This window comes from Sarcophilus harrisii, chromosome 2, assembly GCF_902635505.1.
Source record: "Sarcophilus harrisii chromosome 2, mSarHar1.11, whole genome shotgun sequence".
Classification (NCBI taxonomy): Eukaryota; Metazoa; Chordata; class Mammalia; order Dasyuromorphia; family Dasyuridae; genus Sarcophilus; species Sarcophilus harrisii.
In genome coordinates, this window is record NC_045427.1 from 592307829 (window position 1) to 592330298 (window position 22470).

At 36.8% G+C, this 22470-nt stretch overlaps 1 protein-coding gene across 1 annotated transcript in view; it reads right to left on the bottom strand.

Annotated features, from left to right (window-relative positions):
* Positions 1-22470, bottom strand: part of HPSE2 (heparanase 2 (inactive)) — a 677809-nt gene that overhangs the window by 224101 nt on the left and 431238 nt on the right. Inside the window, exon 6 of the mRNA XM_031956226.1 lies at positions 22214-22261. Coding sequence (XP_031812086.1) covers positions 22214-22261 — 48 coding nt within the window. The remainder of the gene's footprint in view (positions 1-22213; positions 22262-22470) is intronic.

The following is a 22470-nucleotide window of genomic DNA, read 5'->3' on the forward strand; positions in this document are numbered from 1 at the left end:
AGATCTGGATCTCCAAGTGACATCCATAGCTTAGCTGGTAAAAATGAGAGGATCTAATGCAGAAACCAATCATTTCTGTCATATGTTGGAAGAGTCAAGTGTTGATGACAGATTAGTTGTAGTCAAAGAGTCATTTAGAATTTTTCTAAGGAAATACTAGTTGCTGGATTTTTATGTCATAGTGGAGTAGACTGAGCACCGAATAGAGGATTCAAATCCTGGCTTTACCACTTAGCAGCTCTTTGATCTTCAACAATTCTTTGTCTCTCTCTCTCTTTTTAAAACTTAATTTTAATAGTATATTATTTTTCCAGTTACACATAAAGACAATTTTCAACTTTCATTTTTTTATTTTGAGTTTCAATTTTTTTCTTTCCTTCCTCTATCTCCCTCCTCCCCATGCTAGACAGCATTTTGATATAGGTTATTCATATGTGTTCATTTTAACATATTTCCATAGGAGTCAAAAAAGAAAAATCAGAATTAATGGGATAAACCATGAGAAAGAAAAAAACCAGAAGAAAAAATAAGGTGAAAATATTATATTTCAGTCTGTACTCAGTCTCCATAGTTTTGTATCTGAGTTCAGATAGCATTTCCCATCCAAAGTTTATTGGAATTACCTTGGATCACTGAATGCTGAGAAGATCTAAATCTATTAGCTTCAGCAAATCTCTTAACTGCAGTTTCATCATCTGGGAACAATGGGGACTAGTAATGTCTACTTTATGTACCCTATTGGATACTTGTAAACAGGGTATGCTGGTAAATGTTTAACAACCAGTTTAAAAAAAAGGTACTCACAACACACTATTAAGTGTACTTTATAATTTTTCCATCCCTTTCTTAAATCTATATAATAAATCAAAACCACCAGATTTTTAGCATTTGTTAATTTCCAAGGTGTAAATGCTCACACTGAAAATTTAGCAATCAGTTCTTCCAAGCTGGATTGAGCTGGCTCCAGCATACTCATACTCTTGAGATAAAAATAATATTTTGGATGTGAAAGTCGTTTTTAACTACAAATATATTCCAGGATTATAAAATGTGTGGATGAATTGAGATCTGCATTATTATCCATCATAACTGTATTAGTGAGATCACAAAATATTAGATATGAAAAAAGCCATAGATGTCATCTCCTCCAATTTCTCATTTTATAAAGACTGAGGTCCATTAGAATTAGATGACTTGCCCAGATCAAAATAAGATTATAAGAATATAAAAAACATAAAAATTACTGTTTTTCTTATCAAGACTTCCAATATACCAGGCATCGAAGATAAAAATATATCCCTGAATTCTTTTTTTTTTTAAGTGTCATCAGTGGATATGTTAAGGAAGGGTGAGGTTGGCACATTTAGTGACAATTTCTTCTGTCTTGTTTTAATATATTTTTGATGTCTTCTGTTTCTTACATTATAATCGTTATTTCCAGTAACCTCCCGATTCCTCTACCCATAAAGACACCCCATAGGATAGGATCTTTTCAAAGAGGAAAAAAATCAGTGTTAACTGATCAATACATTGAAAAATTCCAAAAGCTCGTATAATATGCTACACTAGGAGAAGTCCCACTTCTATGAAGGGATATTTTGGAGGATATTTTTAAAAATATCTCTTCATTCAAGTAATGCCTGATCGTTATAGTTTTTTTTTTTTTTTGAGTCAATTGGGGTTCAGTGACTTGCCCAGGATTACACAGCTAGAAAGTGTTAAGTGTCTGAGGGCAAATTTGAACTCAGGTCCTCCTGACTTCAGGGCAGGTGGTCTTTCCCTGACACCAACTAGCTGCCCCTGATCTTTATAGTTTTGTTACATTGACTTTTGATTTTTTGTAGTGTGATTGTCCTTCCATTGATATTATTATAGTTATTGTGTACACTGTTTGGGGGTTTTGCTTAGTTTACTCTGAATCACTTCGTGTAGATCTTTCTGTACTTCTTTGTATTCATCATATACATAATTTCTTACATCATAATAATATGTACCATAATTTGTTTACACATTTCTCTATTAATAAGCATTTATTTTGTTTCTAATTTTTTGCTATCACAAAAAGTGCTGCTTCAAATATTTTGTTATCTTTAGGGATTTTTTTTTTATTTGCGCTTCCTTGGGGAATAAACCCAATAATGGAGTCCCTGGTTCAAAAGATATTTTAATCACTTTATTTGTATACTTCCAAATTGTTTTCCAAAATGGTTGCACCATCTCACATATCATCAACAATGTATTAATGTTTTTATCATTCCACAACTCCTATAACATTGAGTATTGCCATTATTTTTGTGACTTTTGTCAATTTGCAAAGTGTGAGTTGAAACTTCATGGTTGTTTTGATTTGCATTACTTTTATTGTTAATGATTTCATAATTCTTTCCCATGGTTGTAAATACTTTGAAATTCTTTTTTGAACTAAGTGACACTTTCAAAGGTTAGAGCTGAACTTCAGTTTGATTAGTTTCCCTTTATAGTATCCACCATCCACAAATTTATCCATTTTTAAAAATGTTTACAGTCTGTACCATCTCTTCCGATAGAATTCCATAAGCTTACTTTGCATGGGGAAGGTAGAAGGAGGAGGGAAGAGGACTTCTTAAATCTCTCTTTCAAAGGAGTTGGACTCTACTGAGGTTTGGTGAATTCACCCTACTTATAATCTCAATAAAATTTTATAGACTTTGTCATCTCTCCTCTCAGTCTGTTATTATGGACTGAAAAGTCCTAATCTGCTTAGCCTGCCCTTACAAAGGATGGTTTTTGAAGAAGCTATAAGTCATAAGGATAGAGTGCTGGAGGCAGAATCAGGAGGACAAGTCAAAATCCCATATCAGACAATAAGCAGCTTTACAACCCTGTAAAAACTGCTTTACTTCCCATTTACAAAAGGAGAAAAATATTATTACTGTCTCTGGAGGGTTGAAGACAAAATCAAAGGAGACACCATATATAAGATACTTTACAAGCCTTAAATACTGTATGTTGGCAAGCTATTACTATGTAATTATTTATCCTATCCCTCTGATTATTTTAATTACCAGTTGTAGTTGTCCTTTTTTTAATTCTGGAGTGGGTCGTTAGCAAATGTTAAGAACAGTAGCTCCAACATCTTAATATGAAATAGAATGTTATGGGGTAATGTTAGAAGGAGCTCTTTGAAGGGTCCTAATCATTTAAAGACTGCCAGGATTATAATGGATAGGCAAGAGCACACCATCCTATATAGTTTATATTGTTTTCCCACAAATTATAATACCTGATACTTAACCCCTTTGAAATTCATTGAGACTTTTTAAAATCACAAATTCCTTTGAGTATTTGAGTAATGAGGCAATTTCTTACATTCTTATAAATTTTAGCTTCACTCCTGAGACCTATGTAGGACTCCAGGCTAAGATATTACCCTAGGTTTGGAATTTCTCTAGGGAAAACAAACTTGGGGTTGCTAGAGAAATATTTTTCCCATTAGATCTGTGTCAATGGCATAACTCATGGTAATAGAAGAAATAAATGCTGTTTTGATTATGTGGATCATGAATCCCTTGCTGGTCCTTAAAATCCAAGTCAAAATGCTCTGTGTCCAGGAACTCATTTTCTCAATCTAGTATCATCTAAGAAACCCTTGGGTTAGGAGACTAGGCCATCTTCTCCAAGGGCCATCTAGTTACTAAGACCATGTGGTTGCTTACAAATGACTCTTCCCAAGGCTTCCATTAATGGCTCCTAGTAGTGAAGCTCTGTGGATGCAAAGACTTTTCCCTCTACTTCACCCTAGGGTCTGTCTAGCTCTAGAGAGAGATCTTCTCTATCTCCAGCTTTTTTTTTAGCTCTCTGAATTTCTGGGACTCAGTACAAAATCATGCTCAATTTTCAATCAATCATATTCAAATGCCCACTCATTCTAAATGGCAAATCAAATGGGGGCCCTGGTCCCCAGATCCTGAAGACCTTTTAGTCATCTCAACAAGGTGGGAATGGGAATATCTGTATCCTCCTCTCCTTTGGGACAAGTAATTTAACCCTTTCCCCCAAATCTCCCAGAAACAACATTAAATTGATCAGTTTTCTCCTAATAAAGGCTTATTAAAAGGTAATATTCAAATTTCTTTTTGGTGGCCTATATTTTGATTATATGTAACTGTCAAATTTTATATGTTTCCCTATTTTCCTAGGCTCAGACATTCTTGTTCATTTTCAAAGCTTATAAATGCTTCAGAAAGTGCTTGGATTTTGTTTGTTATCAGCCAGGCAGGTTTTTCTTTAGAAGGTGTGATCTTTTCAATCTGGGGCTAACAATGAGGTACCTTGAAGTAAAGGCTAAATTTTGTGGGAATAATGTACTTTCTTAACTCTTCCTTTCAATTTCTTCCTTACTGTGCTAGTCTGGGTATCATTCCAGTTTCTAAAACTGAATATCTGGGTGATGGATCTGTTAGAGATGCTTTTGCTCTTTAGCCAGAATGTGTATTGAATAAGTCATTCTAATGGCCCATTAGCCCTGGGGCATCTTCACGCTTTTCCAAGAAATGCTCTTCTCAAGAGTCATTTTAATTCACATTTACATTAAAGGCAAATTCAGAGTCACCACTGCAATGACATATTTTAAAATTTTTCATTTTTGTGCTTTTAGTATCAATGGAAATTTAAATTATAGAATGTCCTTTTAAAAATGGAATTCCTTAGTAAGAGTATGGTAAATGATAAAGGGTTGGCTTTTTCCGTGCAAAGTTATAGGGAAGGTAAAATGAATAAAGGAAGATGTGTACAGACAGAGAGAAAGAGGGAAATATTTAATTTCTTTTTTGTTGAATTTTCTTCATCAAGAATAATGATATTCAGATAGAAAAAAATTAGAACCACAAGAGTTAAGAAGGAATTGAAACTCAACATAAAGCGTCTGTAAGTGAGTACTTAATTGACCTCATTGAATTCACTTCAACTCTCCTGAAGAAATTACATGCAAGTAGGAAAAAAGAATCATTCCACCTAAATGACTAACCTGGAGTCAGAGAGAAAATAAGTATCACAGCAAAGATCTGAACCCAAGAATCCTGAGTCCAGGTCCAGCTTATTTTCCCCCTATCATACACTGCTTTTCACAAAATATTTGCTCAAGTCTTTCATGATATAATTACAGAGAAAATGAAGAAAGTTACTCTAAATAATAGTGCAATTATGTGAATTTGAAACTGCTTGATTAAATGGATGTAAAGATTGTTGATTAATGGATTGATGTCAACCTAAAGGAAGACTTCTAGCAGTCCATTGTCAGACTTTGTCCTTTACCATGTTCTGGTCAATATGTCATCAGTGACTTAAAAGAAGAACTCAATGGCATGCTCATTAAACATGATGATGACCCAAAGCTTAAAGAAATATCTATTATGGATAGAATTGAAAATGGGAAAGCTAAAAATTGAGCAAAGATAAATTTAGTCTTAGGCTTAGGTTAGGAACAATAAACCCCAAACTGCATAGAATTGAGAAAATAAGCCTAGACCTGAGTTCATGTTAAAAAAAAAAAATCAGGAGCTTTAGTAAAGTGTAAGCCCCAATCTAAGAAACCAATGTGACTTTGCTGCCAAAAAAAAGTCTAGGTTTCTTTAAGAGAAACACGTTGTCTAGAGCAAGGGAGATGTCATGCGGGTACTGCAATCTCCCTTGATCTGACCAAAAGCAGAGTGTTGTATTCAGTTTTAAACATCACATTTTACGAGAGTCATTGACAAAATTAATTTTGAATTTTGAAGAGGACTACTAGAGATGTGAAACTGATGAGGAAACCCTGAAACTGTCCTCTGACTTTGGGGGAGAAGCCATGGGTGAGCTCTTGAGAAACTCTCCTTTGGGAGAGACCCACCTCAGGGAATCAAGATAAAATACCTTTATTATGTTATCTTGGTGGGACTAGCTACACCTTCTATTGAGCTGAAAATTAGTCCAGGACCACTCCTACTCAGCTTGAACTTAAGTGGTCTCATTCTACTAGAAATCTAGACCTGGGGGCAGTAATTTCATTCAGTTGAAACTTCAGCCTCAGATTTCCTATTAAAGGGCAATTTTAAACTCATTTCTTTGCAGAGGCCCAAAGAGGAACCATGCCTTGTCAAGGAACCTCTCTTTCCTTGGCATAGCTGCCTGTCAGGACCTCTGCATGCTGTGAAGACATTCTCTTCTAAGTGTTAACACCTCTGTAGGTGTTAACTTCTCTGCCAGGACCTTGCCACTGAGGAAGTCAGTCTCCTAGCAAAGCCGACTTTTGTAGTGCCAATAAAACTGTCTTTTGCCAGTCAAACTTTTCAGGTTTGTGAATTCTTTCACGTTGAACCTGCACTGACCAGAAGATGTTCCCACAACTCTCTACACTTCTACTAACTGCATCATTTTGGTTCCCTGACTGGGATCCCCAAAAATTTGGATGAGGTAAAGCCTTTTCTTTTTGTTTTATTCTCTGGCTGAACACTCAAATACCAGGGCAAGTTTGAGTCAGTGGAGCCCTCAGGGACGCCTGGTATGAGAATACTTTCATTCTCTGACAAAAAGGCCCCCTTATTCAGGGAGCATTTTGTCATCTCTCCATCTCTAGAGACTGACAAGGAGCTATAGAATTGGGGAAATTAAGGCTTTTTTTTTGGCAAAATGGGACAAAACACCTCTGTTTCTAAGGTGAAAGCTCTCAAATCTAAAAAACTTAAATTAAAACAGCATTGTGGGATGCTTAAACTTGCTGGAAGGAAATCAAACTCCCTTCTTCCAGCTCCTCTAGAAACAAGGAAGCCTCCCTCTGCATCTCTCTGCAGCCCTTATCAGGAAGATTCTAAATCCCTTTCAGAACAGGACTTCATCTTTTTACTCCATCTCTCACCTGAACTAAATCCTGGGACTTCCAGCTTTTTTTCTCCTCCTCAGGATGCTGATTCTAATCTCTCCCCGACTGAGGAGAAACCTGGCCATTACTCCGGGGACCTCACTCAGCCTTTTGAGGGTCCAAGGCCAACACCCTCCTTGATTTGTCCTAGGAAAAGGTTAATGTTAAACTATCTGCTCCAGATACACGGAGGGAGCTACAGAAGCCAGATTTGGTCCCTCATATTTCTCCCTTAAAAACAGCTGTTGGAGTCTTTAATGATAGGAATCAGGCTTTAGCTGAGAAGAGAGACCATGGAATTAAAGCAAGATTTGGAGAAAAGTCCCTACTCTTGGCTGCTATTTCCGGGAACCACAGAGGTTTGTGCTGTAGGTGTCATGGAAACTGTCCAAGGAGACTCCCCAGTCCTTGTCCTGAGTTTAAGCAGGAGGAGCACTGGAGGAGGGATTGCCTACAGGAGTCGAGCAACCCCCCCCCCCCCCCAATGTCCTGCCCTCTGGTATGAGTTTGGGGCCTGGTCAAGTTCCTCCTCACCCCACCACGGCAACCAGCACCTAAAAGCCCAATACCTGATGGTCAATAAGATGGGATGGGCTTCTCCTTCACTCTCACTCTGCAACTCTGGTGTCTCTTACCACTCCCCCGCTAACCATATCAAAACTACGCCATAAAAAAGACTGGTCGAAGGAACTAGAGAATTATATACCTTGATGGATCCCTATGAGTCACCAGGTGAGAGGTTATCTGGTAATGGTCAGAGAAAGAAGAATCCAGTAATGGGGGGGGAAGGTTAGTGATGAAGTGGATCAAGTGCTGAACCCAACTTCAAACGTACCTTAGATCAGGAGTCCTCAAACTACAGCCCTGCGGGCCAGATGCAGCAGCTGAGGACGATTATCCCCCTCACCCAGGGCTATGAAGTTTCTTTATTTAAAGGCCCACAAAACAAAGTTTTTGTTTTTACTATAGTCCAGCCCTCCACCAGTCTGAGGGACAGTGAACTGGCCCCCTATTTAAAAAGTTTGAGGACCTCTGCTGATATTTATTGTATGGCTCCAGGCAGGTCATTTAATCTCTCTTAACCTTAATTTTCTCATCTGTAAAATGGGGTTAATAATAGAATTGTCCTTTCAGTGTCATTTGAGAATCAAATGAAATAACTTGTGTATAATGTTTTGCAAACCTTAAAGTGATGTTCTGTTTTTTGATTGAGGACTGTGGGTCTATGCAGTGTTAGCATGTGTGGGTGAGTGTGGGAATGACTGGACTGAGGCTGTTAGTTGACCTCACAAACCATAAAAAGATTTACTTTTTCTTGGTAACATAAAGATTTTCTAGACTCATAAAAACTGACAGGTAGAGGGATAGCTAGGTAGCACAGTGAATACAGCATCATCCCTAGAGTCAGAAGGACCTGAGTTCAAATCTGACTTCAGATACTTACTAGCTATATAACCCTAGACAAGTCACTTAACCCCAAATGCTTCAAAAAAAAAAAAAAACCAACTATAACAAAAGCTGACTGCTGAACATTCCTTTGCGGACAAATTTCTTAAGATTGTGAAGTCTTAGGGAAAACAAATAAACAACTGAAGCTCTCTTGAGGCACACCTGGTATTTTAAAAACTATTTCAAAACTATGGAAGACAAATGATTTCTAAGAGAAGGATAGATTTGCAAATAAGTGAATAGCCGGTTGAAGAGATGCTATGTGAAAATGAGATTTGCATTTCTGGATCACAGTTTACAGTGTAAGAATATCAAATTTTAGGGATCACTCCTATCACTCCTAATGGGGACTGATGAAAAATAAATATATGTATATCACATTTATATATCATATATATATAGATAGATAGAGATATCTATATCTATATCTATATCTATATATATTACAGAGAAGAGTTTAAATGGAAAAAGCGAAGGGAAAAATTTGTCACTGAAACTGACCAAGCCTCATTTCACATAGAATAACAATCAGAACATCACAAAAAGAGCAATAGAGAGGGCTAGTAATTACAGGAAACAATATCCAAGAAAACCCATGGTTTCATGAATATTAAAAATGGTGAAAAAGAGAGCTTAATACAAAACAAATTGAACTTCAGAAACATCCTGAGACTGGAGGATGGAACTCATTACCAGACTATGGCATGCCCATATTCAAAAGATATAAAATAGATAAATGGAGGGATGGAGTAGTGCTGTGTATAAGAAGATATATTGAACTATGAGACTGAATGTGGATCAAAATATTTTCACCTTTTTTGTTGTTCTTTGTTTTTGCTTGTTTTTTCTTTCTTGTGTCTTTTCCCTTTTGAACTGATTTTTCTTGTACTGTATGATGAATGTGGAAATATGTTTAGAAGAATTGCACATTTAACCTATATCAGATTGCTTGCTGTTCAGGGAAGTGAGGAGAGGTAGAGGGAGAAAGAAAAATTTGAAGAAAAACATTTTGCAAAGGTGAATGTTAAACACGATCTCTGCATGTATTTGGAAAAATAAAAAGCTATCAAAAAGAAGATATATTAGTATGAGGATAGCTAAGAGGATAAAAATAAGAAAAATTAGAGAGAGAGAGAGAGAGAGAGAGAGAGAGAGAGAGAGAGAGAGAGAGAGAGAGAGAGAGAGAGAGAGAGAGAGAGAGAGAGAGAGAGAGAGAGAGAGAGAAAGAGAGGGAGAGAGAGGGAGGAAGAGAGAGAGAGAACGAGAGAGAGAGAAGAAGGAAGGAGAGTGAGAGACAAAGAGAGACAGAAAGAGACACACACACAGAGAGACATAAACAGAGAGAGACAGAAAGAGAGAGAAATAGACTGAGATTCAGAGAGAGAGAGAGAAACAAAGAAAGAAATGCAAAGGGAAATCAAGGTGGAGAGCATTTATATAGGGATGAAAAGAGGAGATATCCAGTGTGTCTATTGCTACTGTAGTATACTACTGACCTTCTAGACAGCTGGAGTAATGGGATGACAAGTTTGGGAAACAGTGTATACTTGGTTGAGAAGAAACATGTTGAAGTATTGGGGTTCTTCAATCATCTGGACATTTGCTAGAGCTCTGTCTTTGCAAAAAGCAGAGTAGCTAAAATGCATTCTTTACTGGCCCTACTGCTTGTTTCATGGTATATAAAAGGTGAAATAATCTATAAGAAGAATTATTTTCCCAAAATTAATTCTCACCAATAAGGAGGAAAAGAATGTCAAGCTAGAAATAATAGGAATGCTGTAAGCAAATGACTATTTTGACATTGACCATAATGAAGAAGAAGAAAAAAATAAAAAGCTGGCCATGGACTGATAGGCACAGGAGATTTAGGTAAAGCAGATTTTAAAGAACTTAGAAAAAAAGAAAACTAAATATCTAATAACCTCAAGTCAGTCCATGAAGGATAGGAAGCTCTCAAAAATGAAAATTTAATGACATGAACAGAAATGATTCTCAGAAAAAGGCATATAGAGAAGGTGCCTAAAAGTGATATGACTATACATTAGTGAAACTCATCAATTCTAATTTTTGGAAAGAGCTGGATAAAAGCTAGGATAGGGGAAGTGTAACAGAGGTTAAATACAAAAGAATAGTTTTAGAAGCACGAAATAAAATAATGACCTGAGCTTCACAATTAAGAACAACAGGTTTCATTTTTCTTTTAAAAAATGAAATGTAAGGAGCAAGAAGAGGATCAAAGAAAGGATAGATTCACTGCTTGGAGCAAATGGAATGTCAACAATAGATGAGCATGCAAAGGCTGAACTACTCAATTATTATTTTCTGGAAACTTGTCATCCCATTACTTCATCTTCCCAGAAGCTTAGTAGCATACCACAGTGGCATTAGGCACACTTAGTATACTCCTTTCATCCCCATCTAAATATTTCCACCATGTTTTCACCTTGAAATTCTTAGCTATTCTCGCACAAGTCAGAAGGACCTGAATTCAAACCTGGTCTCAGACACTTAACATTTCCTGGCTGTAGGACCCTGGGCAAGTCACTTAACCCCAAATGCCTCAGCAAAAAATATATATGATCTATGGGGTTGGGAAAGAGAGAAAAGAAGAAGTTTACTGGGAGTTGAAACCAAAGAAGTGAAGAGCTTAGCTGTCCTTAATGCATTCAGGCCACCTAGATGGCTGCATCCTAGAGCAATGACAGAACTAGCAGCTATGATTATTGAGCCATAATTAAATGATCTCTGAAATATCAAAGCAACTAGGAAAGGTGCCTCTGCTCTGGGACAAAGTAAATGTCCAAAATTTTAAAAGAAGGTAGAGTCTGCAAATTACTGGTCAATGTTCCTGATTTTTACTCCTGGCAGTATTCTAGAATGTATCACTAAAGGACTGGTTTATGAACATTTAAAATTTTTAGTAATTACTGATAATAAAAACAAATCCATATCATCAGTAACAGGTCATATTATATTAACTTAATCTCCTTTTCTGCCAGTGTCACTAGACAGAGGAATATGTTAGATACTAAATAACTTTATTTTAATGAGGCACATTATCATTGGAGTACTGAGGGTACAATTAGGCAAATTCAGAACTATCTGAATGAATGGAAGTGATTAATAGGTTGGTGTCATCTTAGGAGGTCTTAAGTAGAGTGCTCCAGGATTCCATACTGTCCTTTTAAAAACCGAACCAGAGAAACAAAAGCTATGATCATGGCAACTGTAATAAATCTTTATGAGGAAATATTGATGTATTAAAAAAACAAGATTAGCAATTAATAAGAAACATTGGACCGTATGAATCTGTCACTTTCCTCAGCCATGATAAACCCGCGGAGGTGCACCCAATGAGAATCACAGAATGGTAGTGTTGCAAGTGCTACTCTTGGGATCATCTAGTTTAAACTCTTCACTTTCCTCCCCTCCCCCAAGTTTTACAGTTGCGTTTTGTCCTTATATCATAGCCTTTTCCTTTTAACCCCTTAATTCCTATCATAAGACTCTTCCTTTGAAGAAGAAAAAAACATTTAAACAAAGCTACTGACATTGAAGCCATGTGGGACATCATCCCAACGTCATGGTCCCTATCTCTATAAGGAGAAGGTAAGAGGCAGTTTTTCAATCATTTCTCCAGAACCATGACTGTTCATTCTTGTTTGTCAGAGTTTGACTGCTTTTTAAATGTTATTGTTTACGTTATTGTAGTTATTGGGCATTCTTCTCTTGGTTGTTTTTTTCACTTCGCATCAATCTACATGAGTCTTCCTGTGTTCTTCTAATTTTTTCACATTCATAATTCCTTATGAAACAAGACCATTCCATTACAGACATGTACTACAGATTGTTTGTCTATTCTCCAATCAATGTGTGTACTCATTTCGTTTCCAATACAAAGGTCCATGAGTAATTTTTTTTTCCTATTAACACTTTTTTTTAAGTCATAGCATGACTCTTAAATTTAGGAGGCTAATGAGTGGAGCAGTGTAGAAACCTGAGATACTAAGAAATCAAAAGTAGAGCAAACCTTGTATGGAAATACCTATTCACAATTTCACAAGTCGGATTTTCACTACTACCTAATTATGTGCTAGACTTTACTTTCCTATTCTGAAATGGAAGTTATAATGTTAGTTCTCCCCAAAGCCATGACTTTTGTATTGGACAGTGACTGCTGATTTTCTTTGCACTAATAGAACCTTCATCAGAGTCTCCCTGAATGTTACAACAACATGGCATTTGGCTTTAATTTCTATGGAGTACTCATGCTTTGGATTTCCTGGGATTATTCTATAACTTTTTCAAGTCTTGAATGAGGTCCATGACTAGGAGGGGAAAATGGCGGATTCCAGGTGCTACTTGTTGTCCCCAAATGAGTACAGATCCTTAAGCCAAAAGAAACACAACCCCCTCCCTGCTTTCAGGGTGTATCTGGAGAAGTTGCAAACATATGTTGTTTGTCTTGAGAAGTGGCCAATATTTTTAAAGTACCAATAAACGAAATGTATTTATAGTAAACTTTGTTTTCAAATTATAAAGAAAGGCTGGGCTCCTAGCTCCCCCTATAAGTGTAGTGATATGATCAACAAGGAAGAAATACCACCAAGTCCAACTCTCCTTTTATCCAGAACAAAAGAACATGATTTGCTCCAGATTATACAGCAGATCAGTAAGGATCTGGGAATGGAAGCTGAGTCTCCTAACTCCCAGGCTGGTGCTTTTTCCACTACAGACCATCACCTCCTCCTCTTCCTAATCCCCTTTTGTATTTTCACTGCTTACTCTTGGTCATGAAAAGAATATGTGTGCACTTGTGTGGGAGTCACCAGAGAAGTGGTTTTCTTATTTTAAAAAAGGTGAACATAAGAATAATGGCCCCCGAGAGGAAAGCAAAAGCATCAGCTGTGCAGGGAGCAGAACTGCAGCCACAGGCATTCATTCATTTTACTCATTCCTTCATTCGCTCTCATTTGTTCAAACATTTGCTGAGAGCCTTCTAGAGGAAATTCCTCGTGCTTGGGGATACAGAAAGAGAAATGATGTCTGGTCCTTACCCTCAGAGTTCCCAGTCTAGTGGAGAGGTTAAAACCTATGGGGAAATATCAGGCAAGCATTCCCCTTCTTTAAGATTACCTTTAACATACTCAGCATGTACCTTGTTTGTATGGAATTGTTTGCATTTTCTTTCCCCATTAGCTGTAAACTTCTCAAGGTCAGCAATTTTGTTGGCTTTTCTTTATATTTCCAATACTTTGCACAGTATAAACACATAGCTGGTGCTAAATAAATGCTTGTTGACCGATAAGGCAGCATTTATGAAGTACCTTATGTGGGCTGGGTGCAAGGGATATGAAAATAAGAACCAAATAATCTCTTTTCTCAAGAATTTATATTCTATACAGATATACTGATATTCTATACAGATAACTGGAATATACTTGAGAACTTCAGAGTACTATATGATTATATAAGAGATAAGTCACTTCAAGCTGATAGAAGGATGAAATTGGACCATGCAGAAGTCACATTTGAATTGGATGTTAAAAGATGAGTAACACATCAACAAGATGAGATGGGGCTGAAGAAGAGCATCCAAATGGTTGAACCTTAGGCTGAATTCTCCCCATTGCCCATAGAAGGCTGTACTCTAGGAAAAATCTCAAACAAAGGCTGTAGGGTCCTAAAACAGACTGCATATTAACCTAGGGAACCCTGTAATATCCCAGTTCCTGGTTTGCATAGCTGATGGAGGGGACTGCTGGATAGGCACCAAAGCTATATACCTCCATGACACAGAAACGGTCACAGTCAACTGTAAATTAACACTTCTTATTCAAATGAACAACCTCCCTCTACAGATTCTTGGCACATACTATCATGCACACTCAGAGACTCCATGACTTCATGGTCAGAGGGTAAGAGTTACGAAAAACTCAACAAACCAACAAACCTCTCTACTTCCAATTGAATGGGCTTTTTTGCTTCTTTGACTTTGGTGTTGCTATCTATCTCCTTCTCCTTGAAAGCCTCCCCATCTTGTCTTCCAAGACTTAAGACTATTATGATCTATCTCCAGCCTCCTCTATTTTGTCTCTTTTGATAGCTCCTCTTCCTCTTCCCCTTCCCCTTCTTCCAGGTCCATTATGCAGCTCTCTACATTGCTCTCTTTATGTTGATTCCACTGAAGACTTCCCTTTGATTTCAGCTATGTTAAATGGAGAACTTCCTATCTAGCCTCATTCAGTTTCATCTTGAGTACCTTTTTCTTTCATCCCCTTGACCTAATCTGTTACTAAATTCTGCCATTTTTCTTGCCATGAATTGCAGAGATTTTGCTGGCTTTTCATTCGTGTTCTTTCTCAAACTTTTCTTTATTTATGTATGAGTTACTTCTAGATAGTCTCTCTGTCACTTGGTCCCCTGTCTCTCCAATTTGTTTTGCATATTCCTGCCCAAATGGTTTTCCTTAACATGGATTCTTTCATGCTAGTTTTGAATACTCCATAGTTGGTGCAATGCCTGGCAAAAAGTAAACATTTAATAAATGCTTGTTGAATGATCATAAACCTACAATGGCTCTGTTAAGCTTGTCCCATCTCTCCACTTACCCAAGCATTTTGTCTAAGTAGAATGCAATGTCCTTGTGCTCTGTGGTCTGAGCACTATGTCCTGTACTCCTGCTCTCTGTACTTCCCTGCTCTTGATAAGGCTAGAACTCTGATGTCTGCGTCTGTATCTTCCTGCTTATGCAATTAACACCGTCCTCTAGCTTGTGATTTTAGCCTTATAAATCCTTGCCTTCTGCTGCTCGGGGCTGCTTGACTTTGGTCTTGTTACGCCCTTTGCAGCCACCAGCAAATAAACTCCACTTGAAATTTTACCAAGTCTCACTCACTGTTCTCCTAGGTCCAACACTGTGATATTGGTTTGTAGTTGAAAGAGCACTAAATTTAGAATCAAGGGATCTGTCACTACTTATTACCCAAATGATCATGAGCAAAGAAGCTAACTTTTCTGAGCCTCAGTTTCCTTAACTGTAAAATGGCATTAGTAATATCTCCAAGTGAGGGGCAGCAAGTGGATAGAGCACCAGCCTGGAGTCAGGAGGATCTGAGTTAAAATTTGTTCTCAGACATTTGACACTTACTAGCTGTGTGATGCTGGGCAAGGCACCCATTTTCCTTGCCAAAAATAATAATACCTTCAAGTTCTTATTTCACAGTGAGGATCAAATGAGATATGTTACATAAAACTTTGCAAACCTTAAATCACTATGAAAAATTCAGTTATTTGGGATGATGATGATCTTGGACAGTCATTTAACTTATTTGAATATCTGTTTCCTCTTATTCAAACTGGGGAAGTTAGATTAAACGATCCTCTAAGGTCCTTTCCAGCTCAAAGTTCCACCACCTATTTTATCATATTTTTGTTTTGATACTTACAAGATTGCTCCTATAATTAAAGGTAAATTGTCACCAGATGGCAATAATATGCCAAGGCATATCTGATACAGGGATTAGCCCACATTGCCCACCAAAGTTGCTTTCTGAAATAATAAATCTGAATTTCTGAAAAATAAATCTGATTCTAAGTCTGATTTCTTCACTTCAGCAATGTAACTGGACAACTGCAGTTACCCTATTTTACCACCAGGTATCACTCTTGGCAACTTACTGCCTAGCACACAATCTCTCACCCCTTTGGATGGAGCTGGCAACAAAAATTCTAAATGACAGAACCTTGTGTTCTCTTTAGCAGATTCAATTCATTATTTGCAGAAGCCTTTTGCCTTTATAATTCCCACTTAATATGTAGGATGACAAAGTAGATTGAAAGAAAAAAATGGCTTAAAGTTTTCAACTTCTTAAGTGAAATGCTCCAAAGACGAGTCCTTGATTTTGACCTGCCTTAAAATTTAAATCATGATTTAGAAGAAGGCAAAGTTGCAATGTTTTGTCAATTCTGCAGATGACACAAAGCTGAAAGGAAGTTCTAGGTCATCTAGTGAATTAGGGTCCAAAAAGATTTTCATGAGCTAAAGCAATAAGCAACAAGAAGAAATTTTAAAGGGAACATTATTAAGTCCTATATTTAGGTTCAAGGGACAACTAGGTTGCATAGTAAATCTAGTTCAAATCTGACCTTAGACAGCAGATGTGTAACCCTGAGGAATTCACTTAACCCTGATTGCCTCAGTTTCCTCAATTGTAAATGAGGTAGAGAAGAAAATAGCAAACTACTCCAATATCCCTGTCCAAAAAAATCCAAATAGGGCCATGAAAAATTGGACAGATTTGAAAAAATGACTGGACTACAACAAATTTAGGTTTAAAATAAAAGACTGTATAAGGACAGGATGGATGAGACCTGGTTATACAGTAGTTCATGTGAAAAAATTCTAGGAGTGTTTGTTGACCACAAGCTCCTTGGAAACCAGTAGTGTGATGCAGCTGCTAAAACAAAGTGAATACAATAGGCTCCATTAGTGGAAAAACATACTTGTCTAGTAAACTAGATCACATTCAGAGAAAGGTACCAAGATGTTGCAGTGTTTGAAAATTGTGTTATAAGAAGAATAGTTGGATGAACTGGAAATGTTAGCCTAAAGATGAAAAGACTTTGGATGGAGAAAGAGAAACATGATAACTTGTCTTTATATATCTGAATATCTGTTAGACAGAAGAGGAATAGACTTATCTTGCTTCAGAGAACATAGCTAAGACTAATGGATGGCAGATTTGAGGATCCAAATTTAACAAAGAAGTTGAGCTGGGTCCAACATTTTTATAAGATGAAAGATTTTCTCTCAAAATAAGAAAAAAAATTAATAAAATTAAAACTATTCAAAATGGAATGTGTTGCCAGTGAGTTTCCCATTATTTGGCAGATTCAACCAGAGACTGGATTATGACGTCTAAGGGATATTGTTGAAGGAATTTTGTTATGGGAGGGAAGTCTTAGTAGATGACTTAGAACTTCCATTCAAAATCCAAGATACTATAATTCTAAAATTCAAAGATATATTCTGTTCTGATTTATAATACTGAATATTGCAGGTCAGATTTTTCAGAGTACATCTCTGCACTGCATTTCTGCTGCTCTTCCCACTACTGCATGACTCTTTCAGGCAGAAAATTCTGGCTCTAAAAGCTTCTAATTCCTTTCTTGCCTTAGGTCTAAGAAAATAAAGAAAGACTATTACAAAGTATCATGCTAATAACAATAAAAGTATCCATGTCTTTTCTCCTAAGAGGAAGTGTTTTTCTACTTTTTTTTTTTTTTTAAGATCAACCTCCTCCTTCTTTCCATCCTTTTTTTTGGGGACAATTTGAAACAGAGCTGCTAATAATTTCAGTTAGAGCTTCAGGAACAGAAATGCTGGGCCCCTATTTAGATAGGATATTTTTGGCGAGGCAATTAGGGTTAAATGACTTGCTCAGGGGGTCACACAGGTAGGAAGTGTTAAATGTCTGAGGTCACATTCAAACTCAGATCCTCTGGACAGTACTCTATTCACTGGTACTCTATCCATTGCACCATCTAGCTGCACCATCTGCTTAGAATTTTAGTTAAGTTTCTTGAAAATCCCTTTGGTTTTACCAAATCAAATCCCTCTTTGGATTTGAGATTTTTGTCATTACATCATTTGATACTCTGTTCAAATCTGTAGTCTAAGTAACTCTACGACTCTGCAAACAATAAATGTAGTTTGTATTTCAATACCACTTCAAAATTTACAAGATATTGTCTTGAACACAACCCTTAGGGGTTTGAAGTTTCATGAGAGTTTTATTGACCTGAGCCTTTTATTCATTTGACTTTTGCTGTACCACAAATTCCTGCCACCAAATGTTAACTGAGGCTCAGTGATATTCCAGCGTAAAGAATACCTTATTGTGCAGTTAAAAGAGCATAAGAACCGAAGGAAGATCTGAGTTGAAACTGTGCCACTTACTAGCTGTGTTTTTCTGGGCAAATCACTTAACCGCTGCCTGCCTCAGTTTCCTCATGTAGAAAGGGAAGCAATAACAGCACCAACCTTCCAATGATAGTGTAAAGCTAAAATAAGAAAATATTTTAAAAATACTTTTGAAAGCTTAAAGTGTAGCTTATTGTTGTTCAGTCATTTGAATTGTGTCCATTACTTTGTGACCACATTTGAGATGTTCTTGGCAAAGATACTGGAGTGATTTGTCATTTCCCTCTCTAGAACATTTTACAGATGAGGAAACTGAGAAAACAGGATTAAGTGACTTGTGTATATGTATATGTATATATATATATATATATATATATATACATATACATTCACACAAAACAAAATAAGGCAAAATTAAAAATTAAGAGGGAAATTTCAAGATGCTAAGTGGTTTCTCATACTGCCTCATCTACTCCTGATATTATTTGTCATACAGGAAGTCCTAGGTTTATCTTTAATCTGATGTCAAAATTCTTTCTATAATCTCTTCCTGACTGTCCCTTAGCTGATATGGGGCACTTGTACTACTATCTTTGTTTAACAGAAAACTCTCCTGGCCTATACAGTTCAGAGATACTTATTTTCTGATGGATGCATTGCTCTTCTCCCAACTAACTAAAATGTGACTTCTACAATTCTGTTTTCTTAAATAGTTGGCTACACTGGACAGGTACTGCTGTTTAGCAGAAAAGGTCACTTCATTTGGAGTCAGAAGTTTTGGATTCAAATCTACTACCTATTTCCCAGGAGACCTTGGATAAACAACTTAATGTCTCTGTGTTTTAGCTGCCTCATTTAGAAAATGGTGGGCATTAGATCAGATCAGCGGTTCTTGGCTTTGATTGTGCCATGCACCCTGCTACCAATCTAGTGATATCCATGGACCCTTATCAGAATAGTGACTTGTTGCCCACATTCATGATGCAAAAAAATGCTAACTTTCTAAATGAAATTAGTGAGAGTAAAGATGTATTTTTTTCTGAAAGATCACAGACTCAAAGGATTTGTGGAGCTTTCTAAGATCATAAGGCAAGAAGATAATGCTTTCCAGACTTGAGAGATAGGATTTGCAAAGACACCATTCCCTTACATACATGATGTTCACCCTCAGATTCTATGTCTTGATTTATCTTATTTTACTTAAATAGAATTTCTTGGTCTATAGCAATCCTACTTAATATTCACAGACAAATTCATGAAGCCTTCCCAGCTTATTTGTAAGAGTGTGAGCATTTCAGACTGGCAAATTTTCAGAATTTAAGGTGCAAATAACCAAAACAATGATATGAAAAACAATGACTCAATTTGCATTTACACCTTGTAAAGGGTAAGCTCCTTTCATATTTAAGTGAATCATGTGGTGCCTTGTAAAAGATATAAAACTTTTAGAGGAATCATTTGCATATAATCAATTGAGGAAAGTAGCTGAATAGTGAGATGAACTAAGCCCAGAGCATTGTTTCTCAATCCTTTTCTCTCATTTGCATGAACCAACAGGTAAGACATAGAATTAAAAACAAACAAAAATAAATCAGGGAAGTTTGAACTCTAGTGTTGCTTAGTGATCATAGAACAAGTGACTTCTGTCTGGTTATGGTTTAACCGATAGAGATGAAGACTGGGAAATGTACTCTATCACCCAAAGTTAGGATAAGTCTTCTCATAAAGACACCAGTCTTGTACCTGGATGGTTGTTATAAGGAAAGACTAAACATAAAGGGCATTAGCTTGCTAAGATGATTCTGCTCTCCCATTTCCAGCTGGAAGTAGCAAGATTCAAGACCAAAGTCCTGAAGAAATAAGAGCCAGGGATTCATCTACCTCTATTAAGGGTCTCTATTCTTTTTAAGATGCTAGTCAGAGTGCTATCCTAGCTGGGGGCTCAGAGTTAAAAGATTCGAAAAAAAGAGAGAGAGAGAGAATTATGATTCCTTTTGTTACATCTTCCCAGAGTAGAGAAAGGTTGTATATAGCATCTAGATAAAAGTCAATTGGAAGATGACTTTCATATCCATTCATCATACCAACCCTTAGTGCTACCAGTCTCAAAACGTTCTCCCCCTTATGTGAGTTCCTGTCATAGCATCACAGTAGTTTAGTTCTCATTTGTTCTATTTCATGTGTTAATCTTGTCTCCAGAATAATACCACTCAACTCCTTGATGTCTGGAGGCCTTTCTCAGATTTACTTTACACCCCCCAACAATCAGTATGGCTAATATTGACCATATAAGGGTCACAAGATCTCTCTGGATTTTAACTTTGTATAGGTAATGATAATTATTTATCTGCTGGCTCATGATAATTTGATGAAAGTTAACAAAATGATATCTGCAAGTATGTGGAATTGTTGGAAAGTAGAGAAATATAAAATTGTGAGATTTCACTTGAGGGCTTACTGTTTCTAGTACACTACTGGACATGGTTAAAATCACTGTTTGAAAAGTTTAATGACTATCAACATATCAACAAGTAAAACCAGATCATATTATTTCCCAAATCATACCACCAAGTTTAGTAATAGTAATAGTAATCACTTCAAGATTAGCCAATGCAGCTCTTAAATTTTTACCTTTCTCAAAGTGTGGTACAAGTGCCTTTAATAAAGTGCAAAATGGCAACAAGCCTTGAGTAAATAATGAGGGGGTTCAGTTTGGAAAAAGTAGGCACCAGTCAGAGTTATGCTCAGCTAAAATAAAATTGAAAATAAAGGAAATTCAGTCACACATGGGGACTATTGAACAGGAAAAAATGAATAGGTAGAGTTACAGAAAACATGCTGAAATGCAACATTTGGGTTAAACACAAAGAAAGGAGATTTGAAGTGGGCTTACATATGCTCTTCATATAGGTAAAGGTCTAGTGAAATATATGCCATATGCCAATAGGGGAATCATCTTGATTTCATCAAGGTGGGCAGCTCCCAATGTGATAACTCCCTCTACTAACATAAGTTACAACCCATATCTGACTTAGTAAATTAGTCCTGGGAGTTTTCTGAAGCATAATGAACACTTAATCTTGAGAGAGAGGTTAATGACTTGCCCAGAGTCATATAGTTAGAAAAAGTCCAAGATAGATTTTGAATCCAGGTTTTTCTGACTTTTCAAGTCCATTCCTGCTTTCATTAAACCATTTTTCTTTATCACTATGTACTTGAAGAGATGCTTAATAAGTGTCTGCCGGATAAGATGAAATTGAATTGAATCTAGCCCAGGGGAAAACTGGGCTCATTAGACAGACACTTGGTCTTCTTTTTAGTTGAGTTGCTGATTTTTACAAGCTGTCCATTTTTTGCCTCATTTACTTCCTGGGAGCTGTGCACCCATTCACTTGAGGTCATTTCATTGCCTTACAAATCATCCTTTTTTTTACCTGCTTGCTTCTTCACTTCACGGACTGACTCAGTCCTAAGTGTAGGTCCTGCCACTGAGACGTTCAATGAGATATCACATTTTGACTACATCACAGGATTGTGAAAATTGTTAACTTTCCCCTCTGTCCTTTAATATCCAGTTGGAATAAATGAGGAAATATATCATTGAAGGAAATAGCAGATAATATATTCCTTGTATTTAGGCAGCCTAGTGGTAGATAAAGAATATTTCCTTAGAGAAAACCTTCAGATCTCTACTCTACATCCACTAATGATAGTTTAATCTAAAACAATATATAATATCTGAGATTCCATGAAAGTGACAGACTGCTTGGAATAAGAACCCTGAGGATTATGAGTTAGTATTTTGCTGTCAAAACAGTTGGTTCCACAATCAGTTTCAACTTTTCCTTAGAGGATGATGGATAATTTTAGGATGCTTCATATGTAAACTCAGGAAAGACTAATTTGGCTTTCTTTCTCCCACAGTTTAGCGGACATAAGGAAAAACAAGACTGATGAATACCTACTGTTGCCAGGTAACAGCATCCACAGTGCTCCCAGCTACTTTCATGAACCTAGGAAGAAATGAAGGAAAAATGTCATGAAACATGAATTAAGGGATATAGACAAGGGTCGAATCAAGTAATACAAAAGACAAACTGCTTTCTGGCCGGAGGCAAGACCTACAGTGTCACTGAGGTTGGTCCTTATTCTCCATGCCTATAGAACCATAGAATCCCAGAAGACACCTCAGTGTAACCCTGATTATTCAGCTCCAACAAGT